Here is a 27723-nt window from a genome sequence, read left to right as displayed (position 1 = left end):
TAAGGAGCTTCCCCGGGGCGCTTCTTTGCCCCGGGGCTTCGTGGGGACGGCCTCCTCCAGGGGGACATTCCTGGGCGCTCGGTTGCCGCCTTGCCAGCTTTGATGCCATCCCACTCTGCCTTCTCGCCAGGTGTGGCCACCTTTTGCTTCCCCGTATTCCTACTGAAGAGGCTTTTTCCTCCGCACACGGCAGAGATGCTGCTTTCCTTTGGAGGGAGAAGATCCGCCTGGGCTTATTATCTCCCTTTTTACTTCCCTGATGAACGCTTCTCCGTTCGGGATGGAGGGGCATTTCCATTTCAGTATGATGCAGCGAGGAAGATGGGGAATCCTGGGCAGCTAGGGCTCAGGAAATGCCCCTTTCATCCTTCTCCTCACCCTGGTACAGGCATTTAAGTAGTAACACTGCCTTGCCGGTTTCTTGGCTGTTCTTTCTCCTTGGGAAGAGAAATGGGAGCGGGAGGTGTGTGTTTGTGAGAGGAAACAACTGTTACACCTTTTGTCATCAAGACAAAGAACTTGTCTTCATCACCCTGTGTCCCTCCCTCTGGGCGCATATTGGCGGCACCTTGCACTTTGCATTGCTTCCCAGAGATGCTTCATAAGGATTCGGTGTGGCCCTGACCTGCCCTTTTTTGTTGTTGTTGCCAATTATGATGGTGCTGATAAAAGGACACGTTGATATGTTTCCAGACTCGTGGTTTGCATTCCTGAAATTGCTGCAGCATTCTTATTTATTTAATTGGAGGGGGGGATGACAACAGGAAGGGGGTATGTTTTTGTGGTTTATTGTAGTAGTTTGAAAGGTACGAGATCACGTGCAATTGCAGCACCGTAGTACGGAGTGTATTAACCAGTGCTTTTGCTCCCTCTTATTTGTCTTGCAGTCCTGCAGTCTCCACATCATCTACTGTGTGAGGAATAATGAGTCCATGAGAGAACTTCCTTTCGGTTACCTGTCTGCTCCTACTGCATGCTGCTCCTGGCCAGTGATGAGCCATTCAGCTAGACTGGGATTTACCATGAAGAAGGGGGAGGCAGAACATGAACTGTAGACATCCCGTCAAGTTCCTTGCGTGCTGTTTTTACTGTGTCTGTATATAAATCTAGCATCGAATACACACACTCTTAAGCCTACATTGGTATTTACAGAGTTGCTACTGTGTAAGAGGACTGGTATTTCTCACCATCATGGCTTCAGTTTGGAAAAGACTGCAGCGTGTTGGGAAGCATGCATCTAAGTTCCAGTTTGTGGCCTCTTACCAGGAGTTGATGGTTGAGTGCACAAAAAAATGGTAAGAAGTAGCTCATGTTGCTGCACAAATGGTGGAGTAAGTTGCTGGTGCTGAAATAGGAAGGATGTTGCTCGTTTTGTCTTGTTTAGTGTGTGTGTCTTGGTCGTGCCTCCCCTCGCTTTCTCTTGCCTGTGCATTGCAGAAGCAGCTGCGGGGAGTGCTTGTCTTTCTTGCTGAGTGGTTGCTTTGCTGCATACTTGTCTTGGACCTGTTGGTTTTGTTCTGTACCCTGATTTTCTTAGCGGTTGTTATCATGCAGAGGACAGTGCATTTATTGGCTCAGCATCTGTGACTTAGTGGTGTAGTTTTGGTTGTTGGTTTTCTCCCCCCCCCCCCAAGTTATCTGCTGGCACTGTTGGTAGCTGACTGAGGCATTGGAGATCAGTCCTGAAGATGGTGGTGTTTTAATTTAAGGTGGATACCCATTTTGATTTTGACTTTTTTTACCTGAAGATGTTGTCTCTCATTCTTCTGTTCGTTGTTCCTTTCCATCTTTCAATGGAAAGGGGCAAGTGACAGCTCCTCAGGAATTGTCTTAAGGTATTTGTTTAGTCAGGCGAGAATTTTGTGCAGTGGTGGTCCTGTTGGATGGTTTTGGAGCTGACTAGACAGCAGTTAACAGTTAGTGGTATGGGTCTGGTGCATCTTCCTTTCTGTGCAAAAGGAGCTTAAATAAATCTGCTAGGCAAGACACGAAGCAGCTTTTAAGTATCTGTATAGTGGAGATATTTGCCTGACTATTTAAGTGGTGTTTCATGTGTTCAGAATATTGACGTTACTGACATAATTCCTCACTTTAGTGTGTCTGTAGCGTCAGGGGATGAACAAAGTACTTTCCAGACCTTGTGGACTGAGATGTTCAAATTGCCTTGTAATAAACTGCAGCCTCCTTTCTAATACTTGGCCTTTCTTCTTGTTGGCAAATTTGGCACTTGCATTGGCTGCTTGCACTGGTTATGAGTAATTGCCTCTACAAATTTAAATTCTATCTCTTGGAGTTGGAAATCTCTGTTAAATATGCTGGAAGGCTGTTTGCTGCTCTGTCTTAAAGGAACACTGTCAGGTTTAAAAAAAAAAATTAACAAGTTATCTTCTTGCCTAAAATGTTTTGAAAGATTATTAAGAAACAGAATCGTTTTGGAAGTTGAACTTGCTTTCACAGAATAAACTACAAATAAAAGCATTTCAAAAGTTGAAAGAGACTGTCGTGACTATCTCATGGGATCAACTGCCTAGTTCAGGCCAGAGTTTTCCACAGTAATTTTGGTGGATCAGGTTTATTTCAACAGTTGTGTTTATAACTTTTTATGTTTTGTTTGCATAAACTAGCCTCTTTTGGCTTTCATTTTCACTTTGATTCGCTCCTTACTTGAGAATTTGCAGAATGCTTCAGCGCTGAAGTATGAATGCTGCAGGGGAATGTTCAGGTTGGATCTGCAGCTAACTTTCTCTTGATTTAAGAAAGTCACACAAAAATTCCCTTGTGAACAATTTTGTTATTTTAGAAACAATTAGTTTATTGTTTAATCATAAACTAGAGTGCCTACCTAGCAAAATGCCTGTGTGTGAGGTAGTGAAACGGCCTTTCAAAACCTCAAATACACAACTAATTTTTTAAAAATACATTGTCTTTTTGAACCTTCATTTTATGTTATTGAATTTAAATATAAGCAAGATCAGTGCTTGTGTTACGATGAAGCAACAGCATGGTGGTGAAATGTGGATGAATTCTAGGAAAAATAAAAATAGGGAAAACCATCACTCGGTCATTTGATTGTAGGGTTTTCTATTCTGCTTCCTCTTGTTTAAGGAAGCTTAACAAAAATGTTCTTTAAGCATGCACGCTAAAATACAGTATTTCTGTCATAAGTGGAACTCCTAAATGAAACAAAGGGTAAATATATAAATATTTAAGAATCTTCAGCTAAGTCTTTGCTTAACTTTGGAGAAGATACAGTTTTGCATATGCTGACAGAATCACTGCTTCCTCTATTTCTAAAGCTTGTCTCCGAGTTTGGCCCATGTGAGAACAAAACAGAAGAAATGAACTCCATATACTGCTCAATATATATTGTCGGTGCTGTAATCTGTAGTTTGCTTGACCAAAATGTAGTAAGCAGTAAGTCATTTTAATGTACTGGTGTTCTAACAATGCGGCGTTTCTAGAGGAAAAGAATGCTCCATTCATTTTTTAAAATAAATAACAATGCAGTCATAAACATACTTGAACTGAGATGTGTCTGTGAGCCAGGAGTGTGTGTGACCAAAACAGACTGGGTGCCTGTCTGTGAACTGCTGTCTTCTGTTAGGTTTACATTTGTATAGCTCTCCAGAAAATTACTCGTGTTTTAGGCTATTTTTGTAACTAATCATGTGCTGTTTGTAATGTTGGGTGTATTTGTGTTTGGCTTTAATACTTTTTGTCTCCTCTGGACTTGTATTGATTTAATTTTTTTTTTTTAACTTAGCATTCAGAATAGTTCCTGCTTTTTTTCTGGAGTCATGCTGTTTGAGTGGGAAGCTGCTACCACTCTGGTGTTGCTGCTTCACTCTTTAGAAGGATTATCTCTAGGTACAGCAGCGTTTGTCCAGCATCAGCTAAAACTCTCTTTCCTTGCTTTTTCTACACTCTAAAATTTCTGATTCTTGTCCCTACTAATGATGAAAGACAGCCATTCTCAGATGATTACTCTTCATTGGTGGTGCATTTGGAGGGGACAGGTTGTGATGGAGTGTCCAGTGTTGTCACTGTTTCATTAGAAAAACCTCAGTTAATCACCAGGTCTGAGTCACTTATGTGGCATTCTGGCTGTTCCCACTGACCCAGACCTAATTATTGTGGTTGCTCAGTACCTTTGAAAAATTGAGCAGTTGGTTCATTTAGAGCTTTTCATTAAAAATAAATAAATAAGTAGTCTTGGTCTTTAATATGGATTAGTGACTCCTGCTACTGTGAAAACGTCATGCTTTGCATTAATCATATAAGCACTTGGGTTTTTTGAAAGGTGCTTGCTTGGCAGTGCTGGAGCATGTCATCCTCCACTTACTCGCGGAATAAGCTGGGGCAGCACAGGATTTTTCCACCCAGTTGCACCAAAGAGCTGAAGTCCTGGCCTGGAAGGACTGTATGGTAGGAGAGAGTTAACTTAGTCCTTATCCTCAGTGCAGAGCCGTTGAATAAAACCAGAATTAGTCTCATGCATTTTGCTTCGGCTTCTGCAAAAAAAAAGTTGTAATTTGCTGCTCTGTGCTGTCGGAGCAGAGTGTTGCTGTGTGGGATAGGAGTGTGCTGGGCTTGGCTGGCAGGTGTAACGCTGTGACTTTCTCAGGGGACCCTGTTCAGTTTGCCTGAGCACTGGTGTCTAGCGCTGGTTAAGATGCCTTCGGGTTTTCTGCCAGTCCCAGCTGCCAGTTTGGAGAAGCCCAGGTCTCCTGTTGATCCTGTGTCAAGCCTGCTAGCTCGGCAGGCATCCCTTGTGTACCCTGGGGCTCCTCAGCTGCTGCAGGCCTCTGTTCACGAGACTGAGTCAAGGCTTGTTTGAGGCATGGGCTCAACAGAGGAGCCTCACAGAAGAAAAATACTCCTTTGGACCAGAGATCAGTTCCAGTACTCAGACCTGAAGCTGTGATAGCTCTTTTACGGAGCTGCTGAAGCATCTAATGCTGAACACATGAGCTCCCTAGGATGGCTTTTATGTGTTCTTATTTTTGTGTGATATCTCTGAAGTTAAGGACTAAACAGAGGTTTCAAGTGTAGTATCGACTGCTTTCCACAGAGAATGGTCTAACTTACAGAGTTGAGGTGGTCAAGTTCCTAATATGTCATTGTCCATTAGATGCTTTTATGAGCAAGAAAGGTGCTTACCTGAATGCTGGTGCTGACTGCTTAAAAATGCTGGAAAAGAGTAGACTTAAGGAGGCTTTTCTACAGGATTTGCCATTCAGCAGTTACTTTAGAGATAAGGAAACGTTATTTTTTTATGATGTTTGTAATACCTGTTATCTCCTATGTGAACTGATTTGCTTTTAAATCCTTCTTAAAAATACAGCAAGCCATGGTTTTCTAAAAGGGTTAAACTTTTCTTGTATGCTGCTTTAACTGAAGACAGGCTTCATTTCCATGAGGCAAGTTGCCTGTTTTTGTATCAATTAGGTATGGTCTGAAGTAGGTTCTGTATTTTCAAATACATATCTTTCTCTTTTGGAAATGAAGTAACGCTTAATCTTTTCTTCCAAAAGGCTTTAGCCATCTGTTTTCCTCTTCTATTGTAGTTTCATAACTGGATGCTGCAGGAATTTTAAGATTTGGCATGCATTGTGCATGGGAGAAAAATGAGCTTTTTGAGATTCCACGGTTCACACCAGTCTGCTTGCTTTCTGGTCACTACTTTCCAGCAAACTCTTCAGTGCTGAAGGCCACCAAAAGAACTGGAGTTAACTCCCTGTAGAAGTCCTTGGGAGTTGCTTGTAGAGGGTCAGGCTGTCAATTTGCTCTGTTCATTCCCTTGCTTTGCATGGTTGTTAAGAGGGGATTTTGTGAGCACCTAAGCACTTTTAATTATTAAGGATGATCACATTGAAACTTGTGACAGAAAGAGAGACAGTTACAGGTCGATTCAGAACCTCTTTGAGTTAATTTTGCTGTGAATTATGCTTTTTGTTGTGGCCTTGCTCTTCCGAGTTTTTGGTTGGATTTGCATTTGTGTGTTAGCCATGTAGGTATAACATGGAAAGTATAGGTTGTGCAAGGGAAGCATCATGGTTTTTAGCTTCTTTTCTCCTTCTCAATTAAATTATACTCTGTCCTCACACTGAGATCTCTGCCACACTAAATAATTCCCATCTGTAAATACACTTCAGCATTTTCTTCTCTCTTCATTTTCAGTTTTGATTGAGGATTTTGAGGGTTTAAATTGTGTGTCAAACTTACTTTCCCCAAATAATCACTGCCAGCTGCCTTACAGTCTTGTCCCTTTCTTCCTGCAGTCAATTAAAACACACTGTCCACACACAAAAGCACCTCTCCTCTGCCACCTTGCATCTCTCTTCTCTTTGTATCCAAAATAAAATCCTTGATTTCAGAAATGTAGATCTGCTCCTTTGGGCTCTCTGCCTGACTTCTGTCAGGAGGTTGTCTACCAATCCTGACCGCTTAACACCAGCTGCTTTCCTTCCCTACCTTACCAAGCTAGCCTCCTGGCCCCTTTTATTGCCTTGTGTCTGTTCCGTGGACCACAAGTTAGGGATTTCTCATCAGAATTGTTGGTTGCATATTGTGCAGTGGAGAGATTTCAACAGGAGAGTTAGGGTGTATTTGAAATCTTGCTGCTGACTTTCTCCGATTCAGTGCTGCACACTTATACCCATTTTCTATTTGCAGCAATTCTTTGAGATTATTTGAAATTTGGTGTCCAGTTTCTAAGAGACTTCACTGGTAGAAGCAGGCATGAAGTTTAGTATCTGCAAGGTAGGAAGATTTGAGTTTGTCATACTTGTTCAAATTGTATTTATCTTTGAGAGACGCAATTCTTTCCAACAATTCCTTGACATAGTTTACTGTCCTAGCAGTAACAAAAATAATTGTCTAAAGCAGAAAAGATTAGGTTACATCCAAGTGTAGACAAGTCTATCTTAATGGTCTGTCGTTCGTACAGTTAAAGGGGTGAGGATGTCTCCTTGAATAAATAAAATACACTAACTTATGTTCTAACACAACTTTGTTTTTTGAGAAACTGTGTGTGTGTGTAACTTCAGCACAGAGCTTTACAAATAAATAAACCCCGGCTCTGTTCCTGCAGACACCGTGTTGTACACATACAGTAAAGTATGTGTACTGTTCCTTTGAACCCAGTGGACTTGAGCTGGAAAAAAGAGTGTTTTTGCAAGATTGGATTCCTGTGAATACTCTTTTCAGCCTTTTGTGTTATGACGTAAAATAAAATGAAATATTATGACACTGCGTAGGCCTCATCGGAGCTGAGTCTTCAGTCGCTTAGACTGCTCAGGCTGTATCGTGCCAGTCTGTTGCTTCAATTAGTTTTTAATTGGTTGGAGAGAGCTGAAGTCCTTTTCACAGTGTAGTGTGAATAAGGAGAGGAGGAGGTGGCTGGTAAGGTTGGCTAAATCTGAGGAAACTCTTCTTCTAAAACAAACCCTTCAGTTACTGTAGTAAAAGCATTCTGCTTGGGTGGCTTTCTGAGAACACGAGGGTGGGGGGTTGTTTGTTTACTCCTAAAAGCTTTCCCGGTTTACTCTGAGGGGAGTGTGTGAAGGGTGTGTTTGTTTCTCTTCGCCCTTTCTCTCCTTTTACTCCTTGGGGTAGAAGCTGGCCCTGGCAGGCTGTTTGCTACCTTGCTGTGGGACACTCCCAAGCTGCCCTCTGCACTAGGTCTCTCTTGCGTGTCCTAAAGTGGACTCTGAAACACTGGAACTCTGCAGCTGAACTTTTGTTCCTTATTTTAAGATATGCACACAGCAATAGGGTAAATAAAGCTGCCCTTGTTTTTTTTCTTCTTGTCTTTATTTGAAAATCGTATTTCTGCAGCACACAGTTTGTGTTAGTGCATCAGAGCCGCTCAGCTGGGAAGCTGTATGTTTTGGCAGTTGAGGTATAGGGTAGTTGTGGCTTTTGGCACCTGGAAAGGCGTTGCAGGGACTTGGAAACTGTGGCTTAAGCATGGGCTAAAATTAGCAGGACCGTAACTAACATTGCTCTTGTCTAAGGCTCTGACTCATGAGGCTTTCTGGATTCAAGAGTGGAGCTGAGATGTCACTGTCCCTTAGCAGTAGTCTTGCTCTGCTTTCCTCTGCCCTGAAGCAGAGATCTGATGACAGTAAGGCTGCCTGGTGTCTTAGTGTTAACTGCCAGCAGCTTCAGATTTGTAAGGTGAGCATGAACCGTCAGCTGAGGACCACAGGCACCTTCCTTATGCTGCTTTGCTGGCAGCGGGAGGAAAACCTGCCAGAGGGGTGAGAGAAGCCACAGCTGCAGGCAAGAGCATCTTAAAAGGCTTCAGCTAAATCACCCGGATCCTGAGTCAGTGTCCTGTGCTGTCACTGTAGGGCTTCCAAACGTACAAGCTTTTGAGATGAATCAGAAGTGCAGGCCCTTCTGAACTACAGTTTCCAGCTGCTTGCAAACCTCTAAAGATGAGCAACGCAGAAGTAATTCTCATTTGCCTATTGAGGTTTCCTTTGTAGTGGAGAGTCTTTTTTTGGGGGTTCTTCTTAATTTCTATTTTATTATTTAAGGAGACTTTCTTGAGGATTACTCCAAAGCTATTGTCAGGCTGTGCAGCTGCCTAACTGTCTGCAGCTGCTGAACTGTGATCTCTGTGGCTCTGTGTATTTATTTTAGCACAAACTGGTTTCAGGTTTTATTTCAAGTGCACACTCAGTCCCCTGCAGTCATTCTGTGGGCTTTGTTTTGGGTGAGCTTCTGTAGCTCACTAGCACCCTAGCAGATCTGATCTTTTTCTTACACATCTGTTTTGAAAAATGACTTTGCTGATCGCAAGGGCAAAATAATTTCTAGTTCCAGGGACAACCAAATTAAAACAATTGTTTTTTAAGACCATCATATGACATCAGTTCTGACTCCTGTATTACCATGGCCCACATTACTACTGCTCATTTCCTTAATGCAGTCTCTGCAAGCATGTGTAGTGACCAGTCACCTTCCATGTTTACTGCATCCTCTTTTTTTACCCAAGAAGTAATGTTTGCTTCCTTGCTGCTGTCTGGTCAGAGTTGTCTGGGGCTGCTGGATGGGTGTGCTGGCTGTTGCAGTGGGAGATGTGTGTTTTGATGGATGTGCAGCTTTGCTGGGAGCGTATATTCATCTCTACCTGCTGGGACAAGCCCCATCACCTTTCTTTTAGGCCAGGCAGACCAAAGACATTCCCGAAGTCAGCTCTGGGCTTTCCATTAGATATGTTGCTGCCTGCTGCCCTAAGGTGATAGCTGTGTTGAACCTGCTTCAGGGCTAAGACAAATGCACTGATGCCTGTGCTTTTAAATCCAGTGTCATAAACTTTCCCCTCCCAGCTGTGCTTAGGAAGAGTATTTGCACAGCCAGTACTGTTCATATCAAAAGCCATATTAAATGAAGTAATTAGAGAATCTGGACCACTGAATGCAGTTGGCAGCACATTGTACGCTGCCACTCAGCATGCACTGTGAACTTCCTTTACTTTCAGTGACTGCTCATTAAGTAAACTCTGAATCCCTTTGTTTATGGCAGTACATAGGAGGAGATTTGAAAGAACAGAAAAGAGCTGTCAAAACAGCTTAATTCTCTTTTCCGTCAAAGATCTAACTCAACAGCCTGTAAATTTCCAAACCAACCTGTTGCTGATTTATCTGTGGTTTAGTAGCAGAGGGCTTAACCTTGACAGCTCCTGGTAACACCTGACATGATTATAGCTCTGGAGTCACATCTCTGGCCATGTTGCCGTGTAGATAAGTCTGTTTGACTGTTCTCAACTGCTTGGCTGCATTTTTCTTTTGGTTGTACCTACTGCCTCTTGGAAAACTGATGTAGTGCTTTGTCTCTTCCTCTATAACCCAAGCAATAGTTGTATAAAGCTGTGAAAAATTTCAGGGGAACAACATTTATTTCTTTTTAACTCCTTTTTCTCTTCAAGTGCAGATCTTAGCTAAACAGAGTACTTGGAATAAGAGTCTCTTAAGTCGTGTGAGTGAATATTCATAAAACTTCCCCTTACATTCCTTTATCTTTGACATGTAAGAAAATTTTAAGAATGGGAAAGTCCTGACCCAATTTTCACCACTTCCTCTCATACCGCAAAAAGCAGAAGAATGTAGCACAGTAGTTTTGAGGCATATTTGGGATGGTTCCTGTTTACTGTTAACACTTTTAAACAGATCCTTTTTAAAAACAACTATAACAATGGTGTTTGCACCTCCCTTTTTGGGGATTTGTGCATGTAGAAAAGGGAATTTTGTATCGTAGGCTTTGCTTCTGGTTTTTAATTTTCTTGGTAAAATTACTTACTTTCCTCCCTTTAGATGGCTGCTCTGAGCTCCAGCATCTGCATACTCTTTCAGGATACCAAGACACAGACAATCTTAAAACAATAAAGGAATTATTTTCTTTTCGATGGATTCATTTTTTGCATATAGTAGAAGGGATTTGGTTGTTTGTGTTTTTGTTGTTTTTTTTTTTTTCATTTTGAACTGAAAGATGACCAAGAGTAATCTTAACACCCTGAATTCTCATAGTGACTGATGTAATCATGGGATTTTTTGACAGAGGATTGAAAAAGTGTGTGATCACCCATACTGCTAGAATTATAAACACCTAGTGCTTGAGATGTGACGCCTCCTTTAGTCCATGGATATACGACTGTCCAGCAAAGGAACAGAGGAAGGCAACTCTTCTTTCCTGCCCCTGCGCTTCTCTTACCTCTTTTCTATGGTAAATTCTATGCCAGCTGAGAGCTAGAAGCTGCATAACAGGAGAGAGCTAGAGCGCAGTAATAGAGAGCTTGGCAACGGACCGTGCGAGGGGACTGCCCTGACACGTGATCTGCTACCTACAGGCCTGTGGCAGCCCACTGTGCCACGCTGCCTCATCAACACCTGTCATATCTACACACCAACGCTGCTGTTGCTTTTCTAGAGAACTAGGACAGCCCTTTTCTCTAGGCACACAGCACTGTTGTGGTTGATGGGGCTGTGCTGTCAGTGGTCATGATAAGTTAGCTTGCTGTGTTTGTTGTTTTTGAACCTTGGGCTTCTCCCTTATTTTTTGCTTTTGCTTCATAGGGAGATAATTCTCACATGATGTGAAAATGTGTCTGAATTTTCTGTCTGGCCAGCAAATTCAGCATTGTGTCAGAAAGTTTTAGCAGAGAGTTTCAACCAAAGCTTATGGTGGTGGAAACATCTAGCTATTTCCATGGGTTTTGTGACAAAGGGCCTTTGGGTAGAAGAAAGCAGTCTTGGTCAGACCTCATCCATGGCTGCAGGTAGCCAGTAAATCTACCTTTATTAGACACTGCAGAATCTGCTAGAGCGAAAGCTGGTGGCAGCCTGGCCTCCTCTTTCCCTCTGCCTGGAACTACAGGTTTGTTTCAGTTTGTGCTTCCACATGGCCTTTTGTTCCAGTATATTTTTGGAGCAGGGAGCTGCTAGATAGATTTCTGTGTTTCTCTGATCCCCATCTGTTACTGTAACTACCTCCTGCTCTAGCTGCCTAGGAGGAACTGTATCACAGGGGAAAAAGTCAGTTAAAACAGGCATGTTACCTGTGCCTTCAGTTTGTGGGTTACTCAGTCCTGGTGTTCATTTTATCCATTGTCAGTAACTTCAGTACTACTGATAGTGTGGCTAATGTTGATGTTGGACCACTGCGGATGACCGTGTAGTCCCTTGTCTCCTTTCTTATTGCTGTGCCAAGAAACAGGAATATGGAAATTTTTGCCTATAGATTCAGTCTTGTTGTCTGGAGTGGACCCTAATAAAGTATTTATAATGCACAGAGAGCTTCCTCCTGGAAAAAAACCCGCTGATTTCAGGAACTAAGTTTATTTCAGACAAATTTGTTCTTAGGGAAGTAGAGCATGTGCTGTAGGGGGAAAAAGAATACTTCTAGCAGCAGCTGTTAAAAGGGAGGGTGCTTGCTTGATTTGCAAATTAATGATAAAGTCAACAAACTAATTAAAAAAAAAAAAAAAAAAAAAAAAAAAAAAAATTTATCCTAACTTGTTTATGTCCACCTCATTGTGAGAACTGTCAGTATCTCTTATGGTTGACAAAATCTCATTAAGGCCCAGAGAAGCAGAAACCTGCTATCTCATTAACCTCACAGAGCAGGTTTTCTGCCCTCCTATTCCTTCTGTGGTGTGCCATAGGTGGGCTCAGAGAAGGCTCAGTTAGGTTTGCCTCAGGTGGTCTCCTACAGGATTAGTTTGTTCTTTGTTGCCTCAGGAAGCCTTTAAAAATGGTTGGCCTTGCAGCTTTTTATGTGGACTACTTGTTGCATTTCAGTGTTGCTCAGGGATGGGCAGGACGGGCTGTGAGGTGACCTGAGCTGATGGGGAAGCAGGGGGAATTATGAGCAGAACATGAGGCTTTTCTCCCCATTTGGATGTCTTTTGGTCTGCCTGTACAGGGCATACGAGGCAGATCCTGCTGGGTTTGGAGATACAAAAAGAGTGACCTAAATACAAGAAACCCGTGTGTGAAGCAAAAAATAATTTTCAGAGAACAGCCGTGGAGCCTTCTTGTATTTCTGCTGATGTCATCTCTTTGGTTACCATAGGTTTTATTGTTGGGGTCTTCATTTCTTCTTATACTGAACATCCCTTGCAGCAAAGGAGAAGTTAGAAGCAGTGGAGAGATGTTTCTGGAAGCTGATAACATATGACAGATAAGTCTGTCACCTGTGCATAGTATATACAAATATATAGTTCAAGACGCAATGTGTATATATAAAATCAACATGTGTTGTTGAACCATCCTAAGAGGAGGGAAAGCCTGGATGCTGCTGATGAATAGCAGAAGGGGTATCTGTCGCTAGTAAGGGACAAATCTTGTCCACCCTTGGTTACTCTGAGAGACTCCTGGGTGTGCTTTGGGGCACATGGGCTGAGCAGGGCCAGAAATCTCACTTTCTTAACAACCTCAAGCTGGTAAATTAAATAGCTTTGAAATAGTGACCTATTTCACGTTACTGAAATGCTCAACATTGTTGTAAACCCCAGGCCTTTATTCTCCTGTTGAATACAATTCATTTCAGCTGTAATCAGATTCTTGTGTTTTATTCAGACAGATGTTTAACCCTGACCATGTAACATTCTTATGATAAAACATGCCCACTTTAAAATGGGAACTTCCTGTGTGATGTTTAAATTTCAGACTTGATTTTGCTGAACAAGCAACATGCACATACGTATACTTGGACCTCATCTATATGCAACAGCTCCACTGTTTCTCTGTGCTTTTGCAATCCATGTCATATGGCACCTATTCTTCCCTTAGATGCAGGAGGCAGCAGTACAGAAGTACATTATTTAGAGCTGTTTTCATGGAAATAGCTGCATGGCCCATTTAAACACTTCTGTAGCAAAATAAAGTTCATTTGTATTTCTGATTGTACCAGAACAACTATTCCAGTTCAGCATGGTTTTCCTAATTGAAGTCATTATTGAATGTTGGAATGAACTCCATCATTGAAGTCATTTGTTGTCACAAATACTGTCCTGCACAGGTCTTGATTATCAAAAATGTTGTGGCTCTGCTTGTGTTAAGGTAGAAGTAATCCATCATTACTTGCATCTCTGAATCCTAAACCTGGGAGATGGGTCACAAGGCAGGACAGGTTCTGGCTTTGGTACTGTCTGCTCAGCCATCACTGATGGGAATAGAAGCAAAATGAGGCTTTGTTCAAACACAGATCTTAATGTTTCGCTTTCGTAATAGTCACAATTCTTTCAGAAACTATTTTAAAAGGGAGGTTACATCTTCTAGTGAATGCTAATTATGATTTCACCTCTCTTTGAGTGACTGCAATAGTAACAATCATACTGTTAAAGAAGAAATCTAAATTTAAAGTGTTCCAGGGATTCTTTTTGTGCTGACTGAAAACAAACTGCATTGTTTGGATCTACACAGGTAGAAAAAGTCTGACTATTCATATCATATGATGTTAAAAATAATTCTGAGTGCCTTTGAAAGGAGTTCTTTTATAACATTTTGTATTTAAAGGAATATCTATAGCTTTGTAAATAAAACTACAGCATGTGTCTGGCCTTCTTTGATGTAATTTTATGCAGGTCAAATTGATGTCCTGATCTCTTCAACCTGATGCATCCTTATGTTGTCACAGTGTTGTATTTTCTTCATTATACCTGTGTAAGTCATTTTCCATATTGGTGTCACATGCCAGTTTCTGGGTGGTTGATGTGAAAAGGGTAGGAATAATACGACACACACGAAAAGAGTACTTACATTCTCTTATTTGGTGCATTTGCACACAGTTACAGGAGGATAAAAACTTATTTACAATTTGTGCTTTTTGAGCTGATTATTGTATCAAAGCATGATTCCTCTCTTTATTTGAACCTGGAAAATTGGTTTAATACACATGTGGCTGTGGAAGTTTTATTCTTTTTCTACCCCAAGGCAAGTTCCCAGTCACAGCAAAGTACTTGCACACAGTGTCCTCTCTTTCTCTTCCTACCCAGATGTAGCCAGAAACTGCAGAGTAGGGGTTTTTTGAGAGTACTGAAAGTAGAAGAGCTTGTGAAACTATATAAAAGTAGTAGTACAAGTTATTTTTGTTCCTTACATAAATAATTCTGTCTTGGTCAGTATAGCACCTTCATTTGTTCAGAGCAAACTTTACAAATTCAGGTGCATTTTTTTTCTATGTAGGCATTTTTGATTTGGAAGGGGAAATAAAGTCCTATTTGCTCTCATTCTCTACTACAGTGTGGTCTGGTGGTGTAGAAGCAACAAAAGTCAGAAAATCCTGGTTCCACCCTAGGCTTCCTTTCAACTTCCCTTGTAACTGTGTAGACAAGTTCTCTTTTCTATCACTCCCTAATTTGCATGCACAAATCATCTTTCCTACAGTTTTATGTCTGCAATTACTTAGAAGTAGGATTTATGTCTCCTGTTAAAGGCCAGGAGGTAGTAACTCTCTGTTCGGTGGTACTGGCATAAAACAGCTAAAAAGACACTTTGCTGTACGGAAATAAGTATCAAGTGTTGACGCTTTCTCTGTACAAAAATTCTGCAGCCACACATCTCCGTTATTAATCCAGTCTTACAAGACTGCTGTGTGGTAGAGAGAAATAATCCCCAAATGATCTCTGAAACTGAAATACAGAGAAACTGTGGACAGGGTGCAAGAAACCATTTCTGTACTAATAGGAATTGTATGAGTGCCGATTTATGGTAGCAAGAAACTGCATAGCTGAGGAAACTGCAAGTTGTAGCCTGCAAACTTAGAAAAATGCCCCCTTCCTTTTTTTTTTTTTTTTTCCCCCTCCAATATGAATAGTGTTGATAATGAGATAATTTACAAGTGTGTTTGGTCATATGGGGTCAGAGTGGAAACTGTTGCAAAACGGATTGAGGTAGAGCAGGACTGGTGAAGCAGAGTACATGAGGAAGATGGGAAAGGTGATTCTGGAGAGAAGGTGACCCCATGGTCACTAATCTACAATTACTGTTGCAGGACCTTAAGCAAGGTTTTTGTTGTGGGGCAGGGTTTTTGTTTGTTTTCTATTTATTTTCATTTGAGTGATGTGTAATTAAGAGTATGTGTAATGGATAAATGCCCGCTTGAGGGGAAGGAAGTAATTTGTACTAGGCTGTAAGTACATCCTTTCAGGATTGATGTTTCTAAAATATTTTATCCAGTGGGGCAATGTTAGAAAATGACGATAACCCTCCCTAAGGACCAAGCTCCTCTTCAGTAGAGGTGATAGATGCCTGAAGTGTGTAATTACACTTGAAAGCCTACATGTTTATTACTCCAGTGCAAAAAGTTCAGGGAACCTAAACTATTTGTGTCAGATTCACTTGCAAACGGTTGTGACAGTCTAATGAAGGAAGAGAACTTGTTAAGCTCTGTGAAGACTTTTGGGAATAAAGCTGATAGGAAGGAGCTCAGTTACAAACAACTCCAACAAAGCCATGGCTGCGCAGCAGGATATAGATTTATTATTACTGTGATATAATTGGAGCTGTTGAAATATTCTGCTTAAGCTTGTTGACTTCGATATATATGTACACTGCCTAGATTAGAATTGCTAATCTTTTTTTTTTTTTTTCTCTATATTGCTGCAGAATTTATTCTGTGATTTATTTTCTGTTTGGACTTTGGGTGATAGCTTTTTCTTTCATATCGCATCCACAAAATTAGTCCCAAAATCTAATGCTTGTGGAAGAGAGAATGTGAATAGGGGTGTGGGGGAGAAGTAACATTTTATTTCCTACCCTTGAAAAATGCCAAGAATTCTTTGCAGTGTGTTTGTTGGTATTATTGTTTGTTGCTCCAGCATCTGTCCCGTGACTTACAGTGTAAGAAGAGATAGGGTGGGTAGCACATGAGACCTTTGAAATATTTATGAGGCTAAACTGCAAGAACCACTCAGAGTTTCGTCAGAGACAGACTAAACCCTTGATTCTGACTCTGAGAGAAGCAAACCTCCATTGCCTGTTTCAGAATTGCCAGGATGGTTCATGGCTGATTTTTGAAGACCAGGATTGTACAGAAATCAAATGATTCAAAGCTAGAAGGAAAATGTAGGTACCTGTTCTATCTCTGGTGCTGTTATTTTTGTGATGAAGCTGGCCACATCATCTTCACCTTAGGGATATTTTCTTGTTGTTTGAACCATTTTTCCTCCCTTTGGGTATTCTAGCTGTAAGATCCCTGGGCACACGTGATGCCTATCCATGTCTTAGGAGAGGTAAGAGGAGAGAAGGGACAGTATGGCTGAGGAAAAGAGGGAACCTGCATCTGTCTTCAAATCCTGAGGTTCATTTATGTTGGGTAAAGCGAGAAGTGTCAGATTTGAGAGCTCGTCTACGCTTTGGCCCTCTTGGCCCCAATTTCTGCTCTGCCACCTTCTGTCACCCTGTTGCTGAGGGATGTGCTTCATTTGTGGGATGGTGGAAAGCTGTCAGCCCCTTGGGAATACGGTCTGCACCCGCTGGTCTGCTTGCCTCAGGGAAAACTCAGTGCCCACACGTGCTGCACCCCATGCGTTGGACGTGGCTTGGATGCTCTGGATTTACCGTGCGTCTTTACAGAAGGGTCTCATAGATCAGAGGCTGGATGTCACAGGGACAGAGTGCTGGTAGGTGGCTGCTGTGCTGCCAGTGTGTGAGTGGAAGCACATCAGGTTCTGGCATATGCAGCTGCTGTGGGGAATCCTGCCCTGCCCCTTTTGGGGAACTTAAAAGTTTCTTTGCATTGTTCCAGCGATGTGGTGATATTACAGAAGCCAAATATCTGGCCCTGGTTTACACTTTGACTTAATAATTTTCTCCAAAACACTTCTTTTCATTGGCTTTGATGTTTGAGGGTTTCAGTGACCCAAAGCATCTTTGAACATTAACTGCATTGAAATGAAGGAGTAAATTCACACCTCATTTGATACTATATTGCTTGTCTGGCTGCAGAACAAACAAGCCCAAACCCTGTATATGTTAAAACTTTTCAGCCAGAGCAGTGAGAAACAAGAGCCCTGACTTGCCTTGCAATGGGATTTGGCCTGCTAGGTTGCCTCTCTGCCTTGGTCCAAGTCAGGTCCAACTGAGAGCTGCAGCCACTGAGGACAGAAAAGCAGTTTTTCTGCAGATGAAAAGTGGTTGAGAAGGGATCGGTACTGTGCGGGGTAAAGTGTTAAACAGCAAGAGCTAGATATGCCAGCGCTCATCTGTCAAAGCCCAAGAGACAATGTTGAATTAACAGATCAAGCTGAGATAAGTGTTTTGTGTAAGGTCTTGTCTATGCTTAGAAACTGGAAAAGTTGAGGAGAGCTGATTTAAAGCATGAAGTGCATAAATAAAACCGTGCCAAACTCTCCTGTGAATGCACTCATTCAGGATTTACTCTTCACTGTGGTAGCCTGGTGATCTTCATTTTCCTGAGTGTTCCTCCACGGGCCTGCCTGTCATTTTGAAGCGCTCATACTGCTGGAGCGTGGGCATGCACACGCGTGTGCAACGCTGGCCCTGCCAAGGCTGATGTTCCATCTGAATGCTCCAGAAGTAAATATGTTAACATTTTGCAGAGTTCAACTTGTTTGTTTTAAAGATGAAAAGTGCATTTTATATCAAATACGCTGAAATATGCGAAAAATACTATTTTGCAGAATCCAAGGAGTTTGTGTGCCCACGCATCTCTATTGTCTCTGTTGATGATGCTGCACATAACTGGTTTTCCCCCTCAGTGCTCTGTGTGAACTCTGCACAGCTAAAATTGATTCCCATTCCCTTGATGGTTAGTTTACAGAGTGGATTTTATTCATTAGGCTTCTTTGACCCTAACTAGGCAAATGTATTAAAGCTCCAATTAGAAATTTAATCATTTACAGTAACTTCATTTACTGTAATACCCTTCTAAAAGCTTGAAATTAAAATTTTTCTTCCTGTTTATCCTCATTTAGTGCCAGATCCTATAGCATTTAATCTGGTAGGACGTTTTTGACTTTCACTGTAAGGATACCGTTCTTCACTTGGCACAACTAGGTGTTGCAGTAAGTTTGAGAGGCTTTGTATTTTACCTTGAGTGGATGTCTCACAGCACTTTGCAAGATTAAGAGTGTATTTTGCTCCAGGAGCTAACCTAGCCTCTCTTTTTATTTACCTTTCTGCTTCCAGGGAGAACTGCTTTTCACACCAGACACAGTTGTGTTTATAGATAAAAAAATTTCAAATTAGAGTAAAATTGAAATCTAGGGTGAGACAAAATTACTTAATCTTTTAAGCTGTGTGCTCTATGGGATAGAGGGCCTGTGTTTCTTTATCCCTTTGCCTCATTTAATGGTACAAGACTGGAATCCAGCCTGCAAGACATCAAATCCACTTAATAAAAAATCTGGACAGCATCCAGGAGTCTCTTCTGTGGCTGCAGATGTTACTTTACAGCTACCCCATACTAAGATACATCAGCTAACTAAAGCAGCCATCAGGCTAAAACACAATCAGTCATTTCACTATAAGATGGAGAGGGTATGGATTCTGTATATTTTTAGTTGGTATAAAATACCAACCCTGACAGCACAGGGAGAGAGCAGCATGGTAGCCAGCATAGGGACTAGGTTTAGTCTCCAGTTTCAAACTTGATGTGTGACAGGTAGCAAAAGGCCTCAATTTAAGACTTTGAAACAGTTGATACTGGTGGTATCTATACATATTCATTGGGAACATAAGCAAGGAAAAGGCAGTGTTCATTTTTAACACTTTATATCACAAAAAAAATTCAGAGGATTCCAAGGACCATTTATACCTTGAAGCATGTCCTGTTGGATGTTAGTAACCAGCTGTAAGCTTTTCAAAGGAGAGTGGGTTCAGCTTGCTGTACTGGAAAAAAATGTGAAGGACCACTACTCTTAGGTTCTTCTGTAGGGATACTGAGCCAGAGGGCTGACCTAGCTCTGAGGGCTCTGTTTGTAGCAGTGTCTGTTTTGAGTGAAAGCTAGATCAGGTTGTAACAGAAAAATATAATATAGGAAGATTATTTTAAAAAAAACAAACAAAAAACCTGTCTGGCTGAAAGATGTAATTTCCTTGTGCATTTTTAGCATCAGCATGAATTCAGCTATACTGTAGTTCTGTTTTTTTGTTGTTGTTTTTTTTTTTTTTTAAATTGAAACCCATGCTTTAAAACAGTCATACTAAATATGCTACTAGTTTCCAGTTGAAATAGTTACAGTTCAGTTCAGATTGCTGTTGGGCATCTTATAAACAGCAGTTATTAGCAAAATCTGTTTAGGTCATTAGCTGATGTTTTCAGGGTTTTTTAACCTTGAAATAGAAATGTTTCATCAGTTCATCTGCAAATTTGGAAGCCTGGGATTATCAAAATATTTTCCAATTTTTAAAAGCTATAAGATCTTTTTTTTACGTTTCAAGATAGAAATGGAAGTCTTTAAGTTTTTTTGTTTCCCATATCCAGTCCCTAGTGTTGGCAGGAGGTTGTGCTTGGTCTCTTGTGTATCCATGAGTTAGCATGCATTTTTTCTTAGTAATTGCAGCTGGATGAGAGCCAGGGGTGTGACTTTGAGGGCCTTAATTAAAAGGCTTGGCCAGTTCAACTTCCTAAAAATTATATAAATTTTTAGACTCTGAATATATGATTCTAGGGGAAGACTTGGTGATCTATAAATAGAAATAAATGGTGTTGCTTTTGAGATTGACTTCTGTAATCAGAAGTGTTAACTTCTGTTTCAGGAGGCAGTTTGGAAGCAATGTAACAACTTAATTAAACAGATTGAGCAGGAAGAGGAGGAGTTCTAATTTTGCAGTCTTTGGAACAGTTACTTAGCTGTAAATACTCATAAAATAATTTCACTTCTTATGGCCATACCTCTATCTTAAAACAGCTCATGAAAAGCCACCAATATGAAATGGAATGTTTCAGGGGAGAGGGTTGTGGTAGTTTCTAGTGCCCTGTGGCAGTTGGTTGGAAAGCATGTGCAAAACGTTTTTAACTCTGATAATTAATGTTTTTTCTTAACATGAAAGAAAATAATAGATTTAATTTTGAAAACTAAGTATATAGCTTACTGCTGCAAAATTCATCGTGGTTTGGTTTTTACGTTTTGAAGACCTCTTTAAGCTTGAAGAGGATGAGGTCTGTAGAGGCTTTGGGGCATTTTGTTTTCCTTAGTGCACAAGTGTGTGACTTTGAGACCCAAGTTTAAATGTAGAGTTCCCATGTTTCTCTGTGGTGTTTTGATCCTGTAGCTGTTTCACAGATTTCCAGTAGCTATTGCATTATTGAAGTTGGTAAAATCTTCTAGTCTTGTACCTCTGAAGGGTGGAACAAAGGTGTGTTACTTCCACCACTATCCCAGCTATTGAGAAGTGTTTCTCCAGGTGTTTTGCCTATTATTAAGCCTAGCATAAAGGACACAGCCAGCATAAAGATGAACCAATAGCCAAATTGTATTTGATACAAAAGGGTCAGTACATGGGTGAGCACTGGGGGTACAAACAAGTCAGATTATACACAATCGACATCAATCCCACTGACCCCAGCAATGACACCACACAACCAACAATGGGTGGAATAAATGGTGAGATGCAGTTTCCCATAGAAGGGACAGGAGACAACCGAGTCAACAAACCAAATACATAAGACCAAGGAAGCCACACACTGAATGTCTACACAGCCCATGCTTACAAAAGCCAGACCTGACTGGAGCCCAGTCCCAGGGAGACAGGAGGTCCTTCCCCAACAGGAAACTCTGCACAGTGCATCCACCTCACAAACAGACACTACCCCTGCCTGCAAGTGGCCCCAGCTTTTACCCCTGAGTGGGACACCTGACCTTTGCTTACTTAATGCAGCACCCCTGGGGCTCCTTTACCTACTGGCTCTCCCTGCCAGGCCGGCTGCACCCTGGAGGGAAGCTTAAAGACAAACTCATCACCCCTTTGTGAAGGGCTGTGGGAATCACCCATATGTCAACCTTGATTTGGGGCTTGGGGTTGAAACCCCAGCATTTTACCAGGTAATTGGGTGCTTTGCTGAAAGTGGGTGATTCATCATCCTGTGGTTGGCCATACAGCCAAGGTGATGCCACAATCAGAGTTGAGAAAGTAGTTCAAGATCTCATCTTTCAACACCCTCCTTCCCCAAAAGTGAGTTCATACTCCTTGATACCGTATCTGTGGTATGGCAGTGACTGAGAGCACCTGACAGTATTCGCAAAGTCTCGTCTCTTGCACAGAGATAGGGGAAAGTAGCTAGCACAGCATGTAATGTTTCACTTCCCTGCCTCCCCTCCTTTTTTTTTTTTTTCTTTGTGATATTAATTTGCAAAAGTAAAAGGAGCTGACAGATGAAGAACCTTTAACTGGAGAGCTGATTGTGCATGGGCCAGGAGAATAAATGTGGATTAATTTAGGGCTCAGTAAAGTCATCGTTTAGAAAACTAAGTATGAGTTTGTGTCATACTAGCCCTTCCACACTGCTCCCTGTATGGACACAGCATACCTGAGATCTGCCCTTAGCTTACTATATACTTGTCATGCCACCCGGTGCTAGGCTACAATCTTATTTGAAGTGTTAATCAAGAGTTGGCACTGTTTTTATGGCTTCAAGCATATACTCAAGCTTTTCAAACTTTCCAGTATTGAAGAAGCAGACTACTGTGTGTTTTATCACTCATTTGCTCTTCATAGGTATCAGTCTTTTTAATTAAAAACACTGATTACTATATAAGAATCTCAGTCCCATAATCTGGACAGCTGAAGTAGGTGATAAGTACTTTCTCTTTAGACAAACCCTACAATCTGGTACCATTCTGTGCTTGCTTCCCACTCTGAAACCTTTAGTATGTTCACAATTTCTGTGTATCTTCCAACAATAAAAGTTGCTTTTTGTAATCCAAAACATGGCCTTAAGGAGCAAAACTGAACATGAAAACCCTGGTGCTGTTGGTTTGGAAGGGAACTTTAAAAGCAAGATTCTCTTACTCATGCTCATGATGAATTGTAATTTTCTTCAGGATGAGTCCATGGATTGCAAGCAGAGGAGGATGGAGGCATTAATGCACTGTCACTGCTGAGACTTGCTTTGTCCGGGTACTAACATGGACATTGGAATCTGTCTGGAGCAGAAATCTATCTGTGTGTGAATGTGAAACTGTTTGAGACATAAAGAACAGCAAAGATCATCCTTTAATTACTTATAGTAGACTATGCAGAATTTCTTAGATCTATTTTAGACAAATTGGAGGAAGAAGATTCTGTTGTGAATTGTTCAATTTCCTAACACTATGGCTTTGGTGAAAGATACACACTTTTCTTCTGTTCTGCAGGAATTGCAGAAAAATAATTTTTTTTTCCTCTACTGTTTCCAGATTGAAAAACAGAAGGGCCTTCTTTTCAAATGCTATTTGGAAAAAAAAAAAATTGCAAAATGGAATAGGATCTGTTTTGTAATGGGGTCTGATTAAAACTGACAATGGTGTGCTGGGAAGTGTCTTGCATATTTTTAGTACAGAAATATATTGTTTAATGCGGCCATTTGTTTTTGATGGGTTGAAGCTATGTTTCAGGCAGCATTTGTCAGTCAGAGTTTTAATTTAATTTTGCTTTTTGCAGTTTTAATTGGAGACTACATCTAACAAACTTGCAGTGCTTCAAAATAAGAAGGGATAGCACACAATAGTTTAAGGTATTCTCAGTAGCGCACATACATTATTGTATGAGATACTATCTTTGGTCTATAGATAGAGGTATAGGTAGGTCATGGAGCCTGGCTAAAATCAAAGGGAGGGTTGATGCTGCTCAGTAGCTGTCTTAAAATTTTCTGAAGGCTTTATAATCAGTGGGGACAGGAGCTGGAATGCAAATTCAAAATTCCTGTTCAAGTAAACAATTTGGCTAAAACTGTGTTTCCCTCATTCTTGTTACTAATCTGTTTTATTGTTTTACAACCACAATGGACATGGACATTCACGAAGAGAGGGGCAGATAATGCTGATCGCTTGTGTCTCCTTAAGGAAGTGTGGCATGTGGAGACTGGGCATACGGAGGTCTGTCTGCCTTCAGCACTTGGGTTTAGCAGATAGATGGTCTAGCACTTCACCTTCTTAAACCAGCTTTCAAATGCACTGTTACACGAGGTGAAAATAAGTTTGATTTCTGACTGGTTTGTGTTTATTCACTTGGCAGTTGTCAGGCCCCCGCTCTGCAGGGAAGAGGATCAGAACTGCAAGTTCACAGTGGGTCAGGACTGGGTGGGCTGCGCGAGCAGGTTTGTGTAGTGCCTGCTCTTGCCACATGCTGCTCGGGAGGAACAACTTAGCAAGTCTAAACCGATAGCTTTTTTAAAAAAACATTGATTCATTATTGTTAAAATGTAGAAGACTAAATATTCTGAAAAAAGAATGTGAAAAGGAAAATCGGGCATCTGAGAAAGATCTGACTCATGATAGGCTCCTGTGAACTTTCCACTATAAAGCAACACGCTCCACTCTTTCCATTTAAGGTTTGTCCAAGTGCCTCCCTTAGCCAGTGTTCCTCCCTGCCAGTTAGCCTGAGCTCCCACCAGCCATGCACAAAAACCTGTGTTCCATGGTGGTCTAATGCTCTGAACTTACTCAACTGGGGAGGCTGATATTATGTGCAAGCCTTTAGGTGGCCTTAAGCAGCTCTTGGTTTTTGTAAGCATTGTTTGTTATAGGGTATTGGAAGGTATTTTAAAGCTTTGATGTGGTAGGATGTTTAGTGTAAACATGTGGACTAAGCATTGCTGCATAGATGTCTGCTTAAGGGGAGCTCCATGATTACAGGAGAGTGAGATAAGAGATCCACTTGGTCCTTCTGGTGCAGTACTCTTAACCCCTCCTTGAGACAACCAAGGCTAAATTGGATCAGGCAAAGAAAGCTTCTACGTGGAGGGCAGATGGATATGACATAAAATTGAGGGACTACTCAAGGCATTCTCCTGTTACTGCCAAAAAGACATTCCTGAAGACTAGGGTCAGTTTGTATATTGTACAATATAAAATTCTCTGTTGCAAAAATCTTTAGGAAAATATTTTGCTAGATTGTCTTGTTGAGTTTATTTGCTCAAGATTCTTTGCTGCAATAACTCCTTGAAAAATGAAGCTGAATCTGTCCTTGTGGCTTGTTCTGAATAATGGATGAATTTGGGCTTTGTTAATCCAGCTCATTCTACAAACTTGTTTAAGAAAACCAAGTAATCAGCAGTATGTATTACACATTCCACGCTCAGCCTCGAAAATAGATGCTGTGCAGATTCAGTAGGTCTGACTGTGCTTGTAAAACAGTCGTAATGTCTTGCTTTGTCCCTTTTTTGTTTAAAGCAAGCAAAGCCAGACTACAGCTTCTTTTGAAAAGCAAAGCATAATCTTGAGACATTGTCTTGTAGAGGTCAATCCGTTTAGATGCAGATGCACTAAAACCCTCTAAATTTCAGTTCACAAGGAAAATCTTGGTCCTTTGACAGTTTGTGTAGTCTTGAAAAAATATGTAGAGACCTCTGGTGGGAAGAAAGGAAGCAGGATTTTTCTGTGTTAAGCATAGAAGGTGAAGATGCAGAAGTAGAGGGATCTCAGCTACTGTATCGCCTCTTGCTATGCCTGTTTTACACTCTTGAAATTTCCTAGCCTTGTTAAGACTTGAAGGGAAGGCTAGAGGGAAGAACAAGCTTTTTCTTGTTTTAGGGGCTTGATGCATGTGCCGTGATGCGTTAGGTTGAGACTGCTGTTTTGATTCTGTCTGAGGTGGTAATGCTGTGAGATGGTTCAGAAGTCTGTTCACAGGCCTTGCACAGGAGTCTGCAGTGAAGTGGGAGCAGACAGGCTAGACCAGGTGAACATGACAGCTATCTTCTTAATTTGCTGGTGGATGTGTCCTGGCATCTTGTACAACTACACAGGATGATGTCTGGGTACAGAGTGTTTTGAATACCCTTAACTTCCACTGTGGAAACCCCAAACCCCTTCCTGAAATGCCAAGCTTCATCCTGTGATGTACTTCATCTTATCATTAGCTCAGGTGGCTTTTATCTGCATGGCATTTTATTTTCTTCTTAATGTTTCTGGCTTTTGCAATCAGTGCTGTACCTTCACTCAGCAAGACATATTTGGCAAATGCATCAACACAGGTCATAATTCTTACCGTTGACTCTAGGCCTATTTAAAGCATCGGTGGCGACTTGACTGTGCTTCCCAGAGTTGTAGACAGCCATGGAATTTCATTGATTGTGACCAACAGGAAATTCTGAAGGAAAAAAACTTAGTACTAGGCTCGTGAAAGGCCATTGCTTGATTAGTTCCTTGGCTAATGGTAATATATGCCATAGCATAGGTCCCAGTGCAGAAGACTGCACTGCAAAGAGAGCTTTTCAAAGTAATTACCTGTGAAATGAGGAAAAGTAACATTCATCCTGAATTAATGATGTATAGAACTCATCACATTTATTTTTAAGAGACTATTAGCCTTGATAGCATTCCAGCAGTTGTGTAGAAAGCTGTGTGCTGGCAGGGAGGGAGGATTGGTTCCTAATGAAAACCTTGCACATTGTGCTGGTATGCACAATGCAGAGAGGACAAAAGGCTATTTTTTAAAAAAAACCAAAACCCAACAAACTTATCAGAAGTGCTTTGACATTACTCCTCAAGTAATTGTTTTTATCCTTCAATAGGTGCGTTTGCGTGCTATTGTGCTATCACTGCTGCTTTTCTTGTTAATTACACTCTTTTGGGCTTGCTTCACAAGAGTAGTCTAGCAGCACATAATAATGAATGTAGTTCAAATCAAATACAGTAAGAATAAAACAAGCTCAACAACAACAACAACAATAACAACAACAACAAAAAGGAGGGGGGGGGGGGCAAAGCCAACGCTTAGGCAATTTGAGGCCAAAACAAGCATGCAGGCTGTAGTGTGTCTGTGTACAGACGAAAAAGGGAGCTCTACGAAAAATATACCTTGTCCATTACATAAAAATTATTGTCAGTTATTTAAATACAATGATACCTTGTTACAAACACATCCTGTTACTATTTTCTTTCACAAAAGGTTGTTAGTAATTGGTCTTGCCATTGGCTTCCGTGTCCATAATTAAAGTTAAGTGCATTTGCAACTCTTTCCAGCAGCAGCATCTAAACATGAGTCTTCTGAAGGGTTGTGGTTTTTTTTTTTTTGTTATCAAATGATAAGTTAGGTGTAGAAATAGGTCCTGGTTAATGTTATCTACTTCTGCTAAAAGGTTTACAAAGCAAGAGCTAATGGGAAACCAATACCTTTTATGTTGTTCTTTCACAAATGATATTTGGAGAGTTCTGTAATCAAAATATTGTGCCAAATATTTCCTGGAATGATCAAACCTCAGAAGACCTTGAATCTTGCACAACCTCCTTCTCAGCCAGTGAAATTTGTGGCATATAAGGTGATGATCAGATGACATAGTTTTTTCCAGTCTGTGGAATGTTTTTATTACTTTAATAATTATGGATATGGCAAAGTCTGGTTCTGTTTTTTTTTTTTTTTTCTTTAATCAGTTGTTTCAACAGGAGAATTGAAGATACCAGAATCATGGCTTCCACCTGTCAGGAAAAGCAGGCATGGTTTTGAATTATAGATGCTTTATTAATCTGCATTTTAAAGCTCATTTTAGTTACTTGGTATGCGGGGCACCAATAAAGCTCTTTTTCTGAGCCACATACTTTGAAATCATAATCTTCCCTGCTTCTTTGCTGAGTAAGTTTCACTTGTAAATACTAAAATAAGTTTACTGCTATAAACTGCCTTTCTTCAGGAATAGTTTTGTGTGAACCACACAAAAATGAATAAGTAGCAAATGCAAGTTTATGGTAGGCTTTATAAAACATGATCTTTTAGTACCTGCTGCTGGGTGCCTGCCTTTCACGGTGGCAGTGTCTGACACCCCAGTGCTGCTGACTTCCTTCGGCTCCCCCTGCCAGGGATCTGCCGCTGCTTTGGCAATGCTGCGTACTGGCATGGGGTGAAACGCAAAGCACCACCAAGGCAGTCATGTTAGATTCCAGTACAGTATGAAATACTCCTGCTGAAAGGCTGGTGGTGTTGAATTGTCTAGATTAAAGTAATTACTTAGTGTGGAGATGTAGCTGTTCAGCTACAGCCCAGTTCATTCTTCCCCTCCAACCCCATCATCTTAGGGTTAGCATTGTGTTGTTCCTTACCTTAAACGTAC

General features: G+C 41.1%; 1 protein-coding gene across 7 annotated transcripts in view; it reads left to right on the top strand.

The window, feature by feature from the left end:
- Nucleotides 1–889: 889 nt before the first annotated feature.
- Nucleotides 890–27723, top strand: part of EHBP1 (EH domain binding protein 1) — a 231646-nt gene continuing 204812 nt past the window's right edge. For all 7 annotated transcript variants that reach the window (XM_026844922.1, XM_026844924.1, XM_026844923.1 and 4 more), the window contains exon 1: nt 890–1295. In XM_026844922.1, coding sequence (XP_026700723.1) covers nt 1192–1295 — 104 coding nt within the window. In that variant the 5' untranslated portion in view covers nt 890–1191. The remainder of the gene's footprint in view (nt 1296–27723) is intronic.

This window comes from Athene cunicularia (assembly GCF_003259725.1).
Source record: "Athene cunicularia isolate RWA chromosome 3 unlocalized genomic scaffold, athCun1 chr3_part1, whole genome shotgun sequence".
NCBI lineage: Eukaryota > Metazoa > Chordata > Aves > Strigiformes > Strigidae > Athene > Athene cunicularia.
This window is presented reverse-complemented; position numbering and strand designations above follow the sequence as displayed.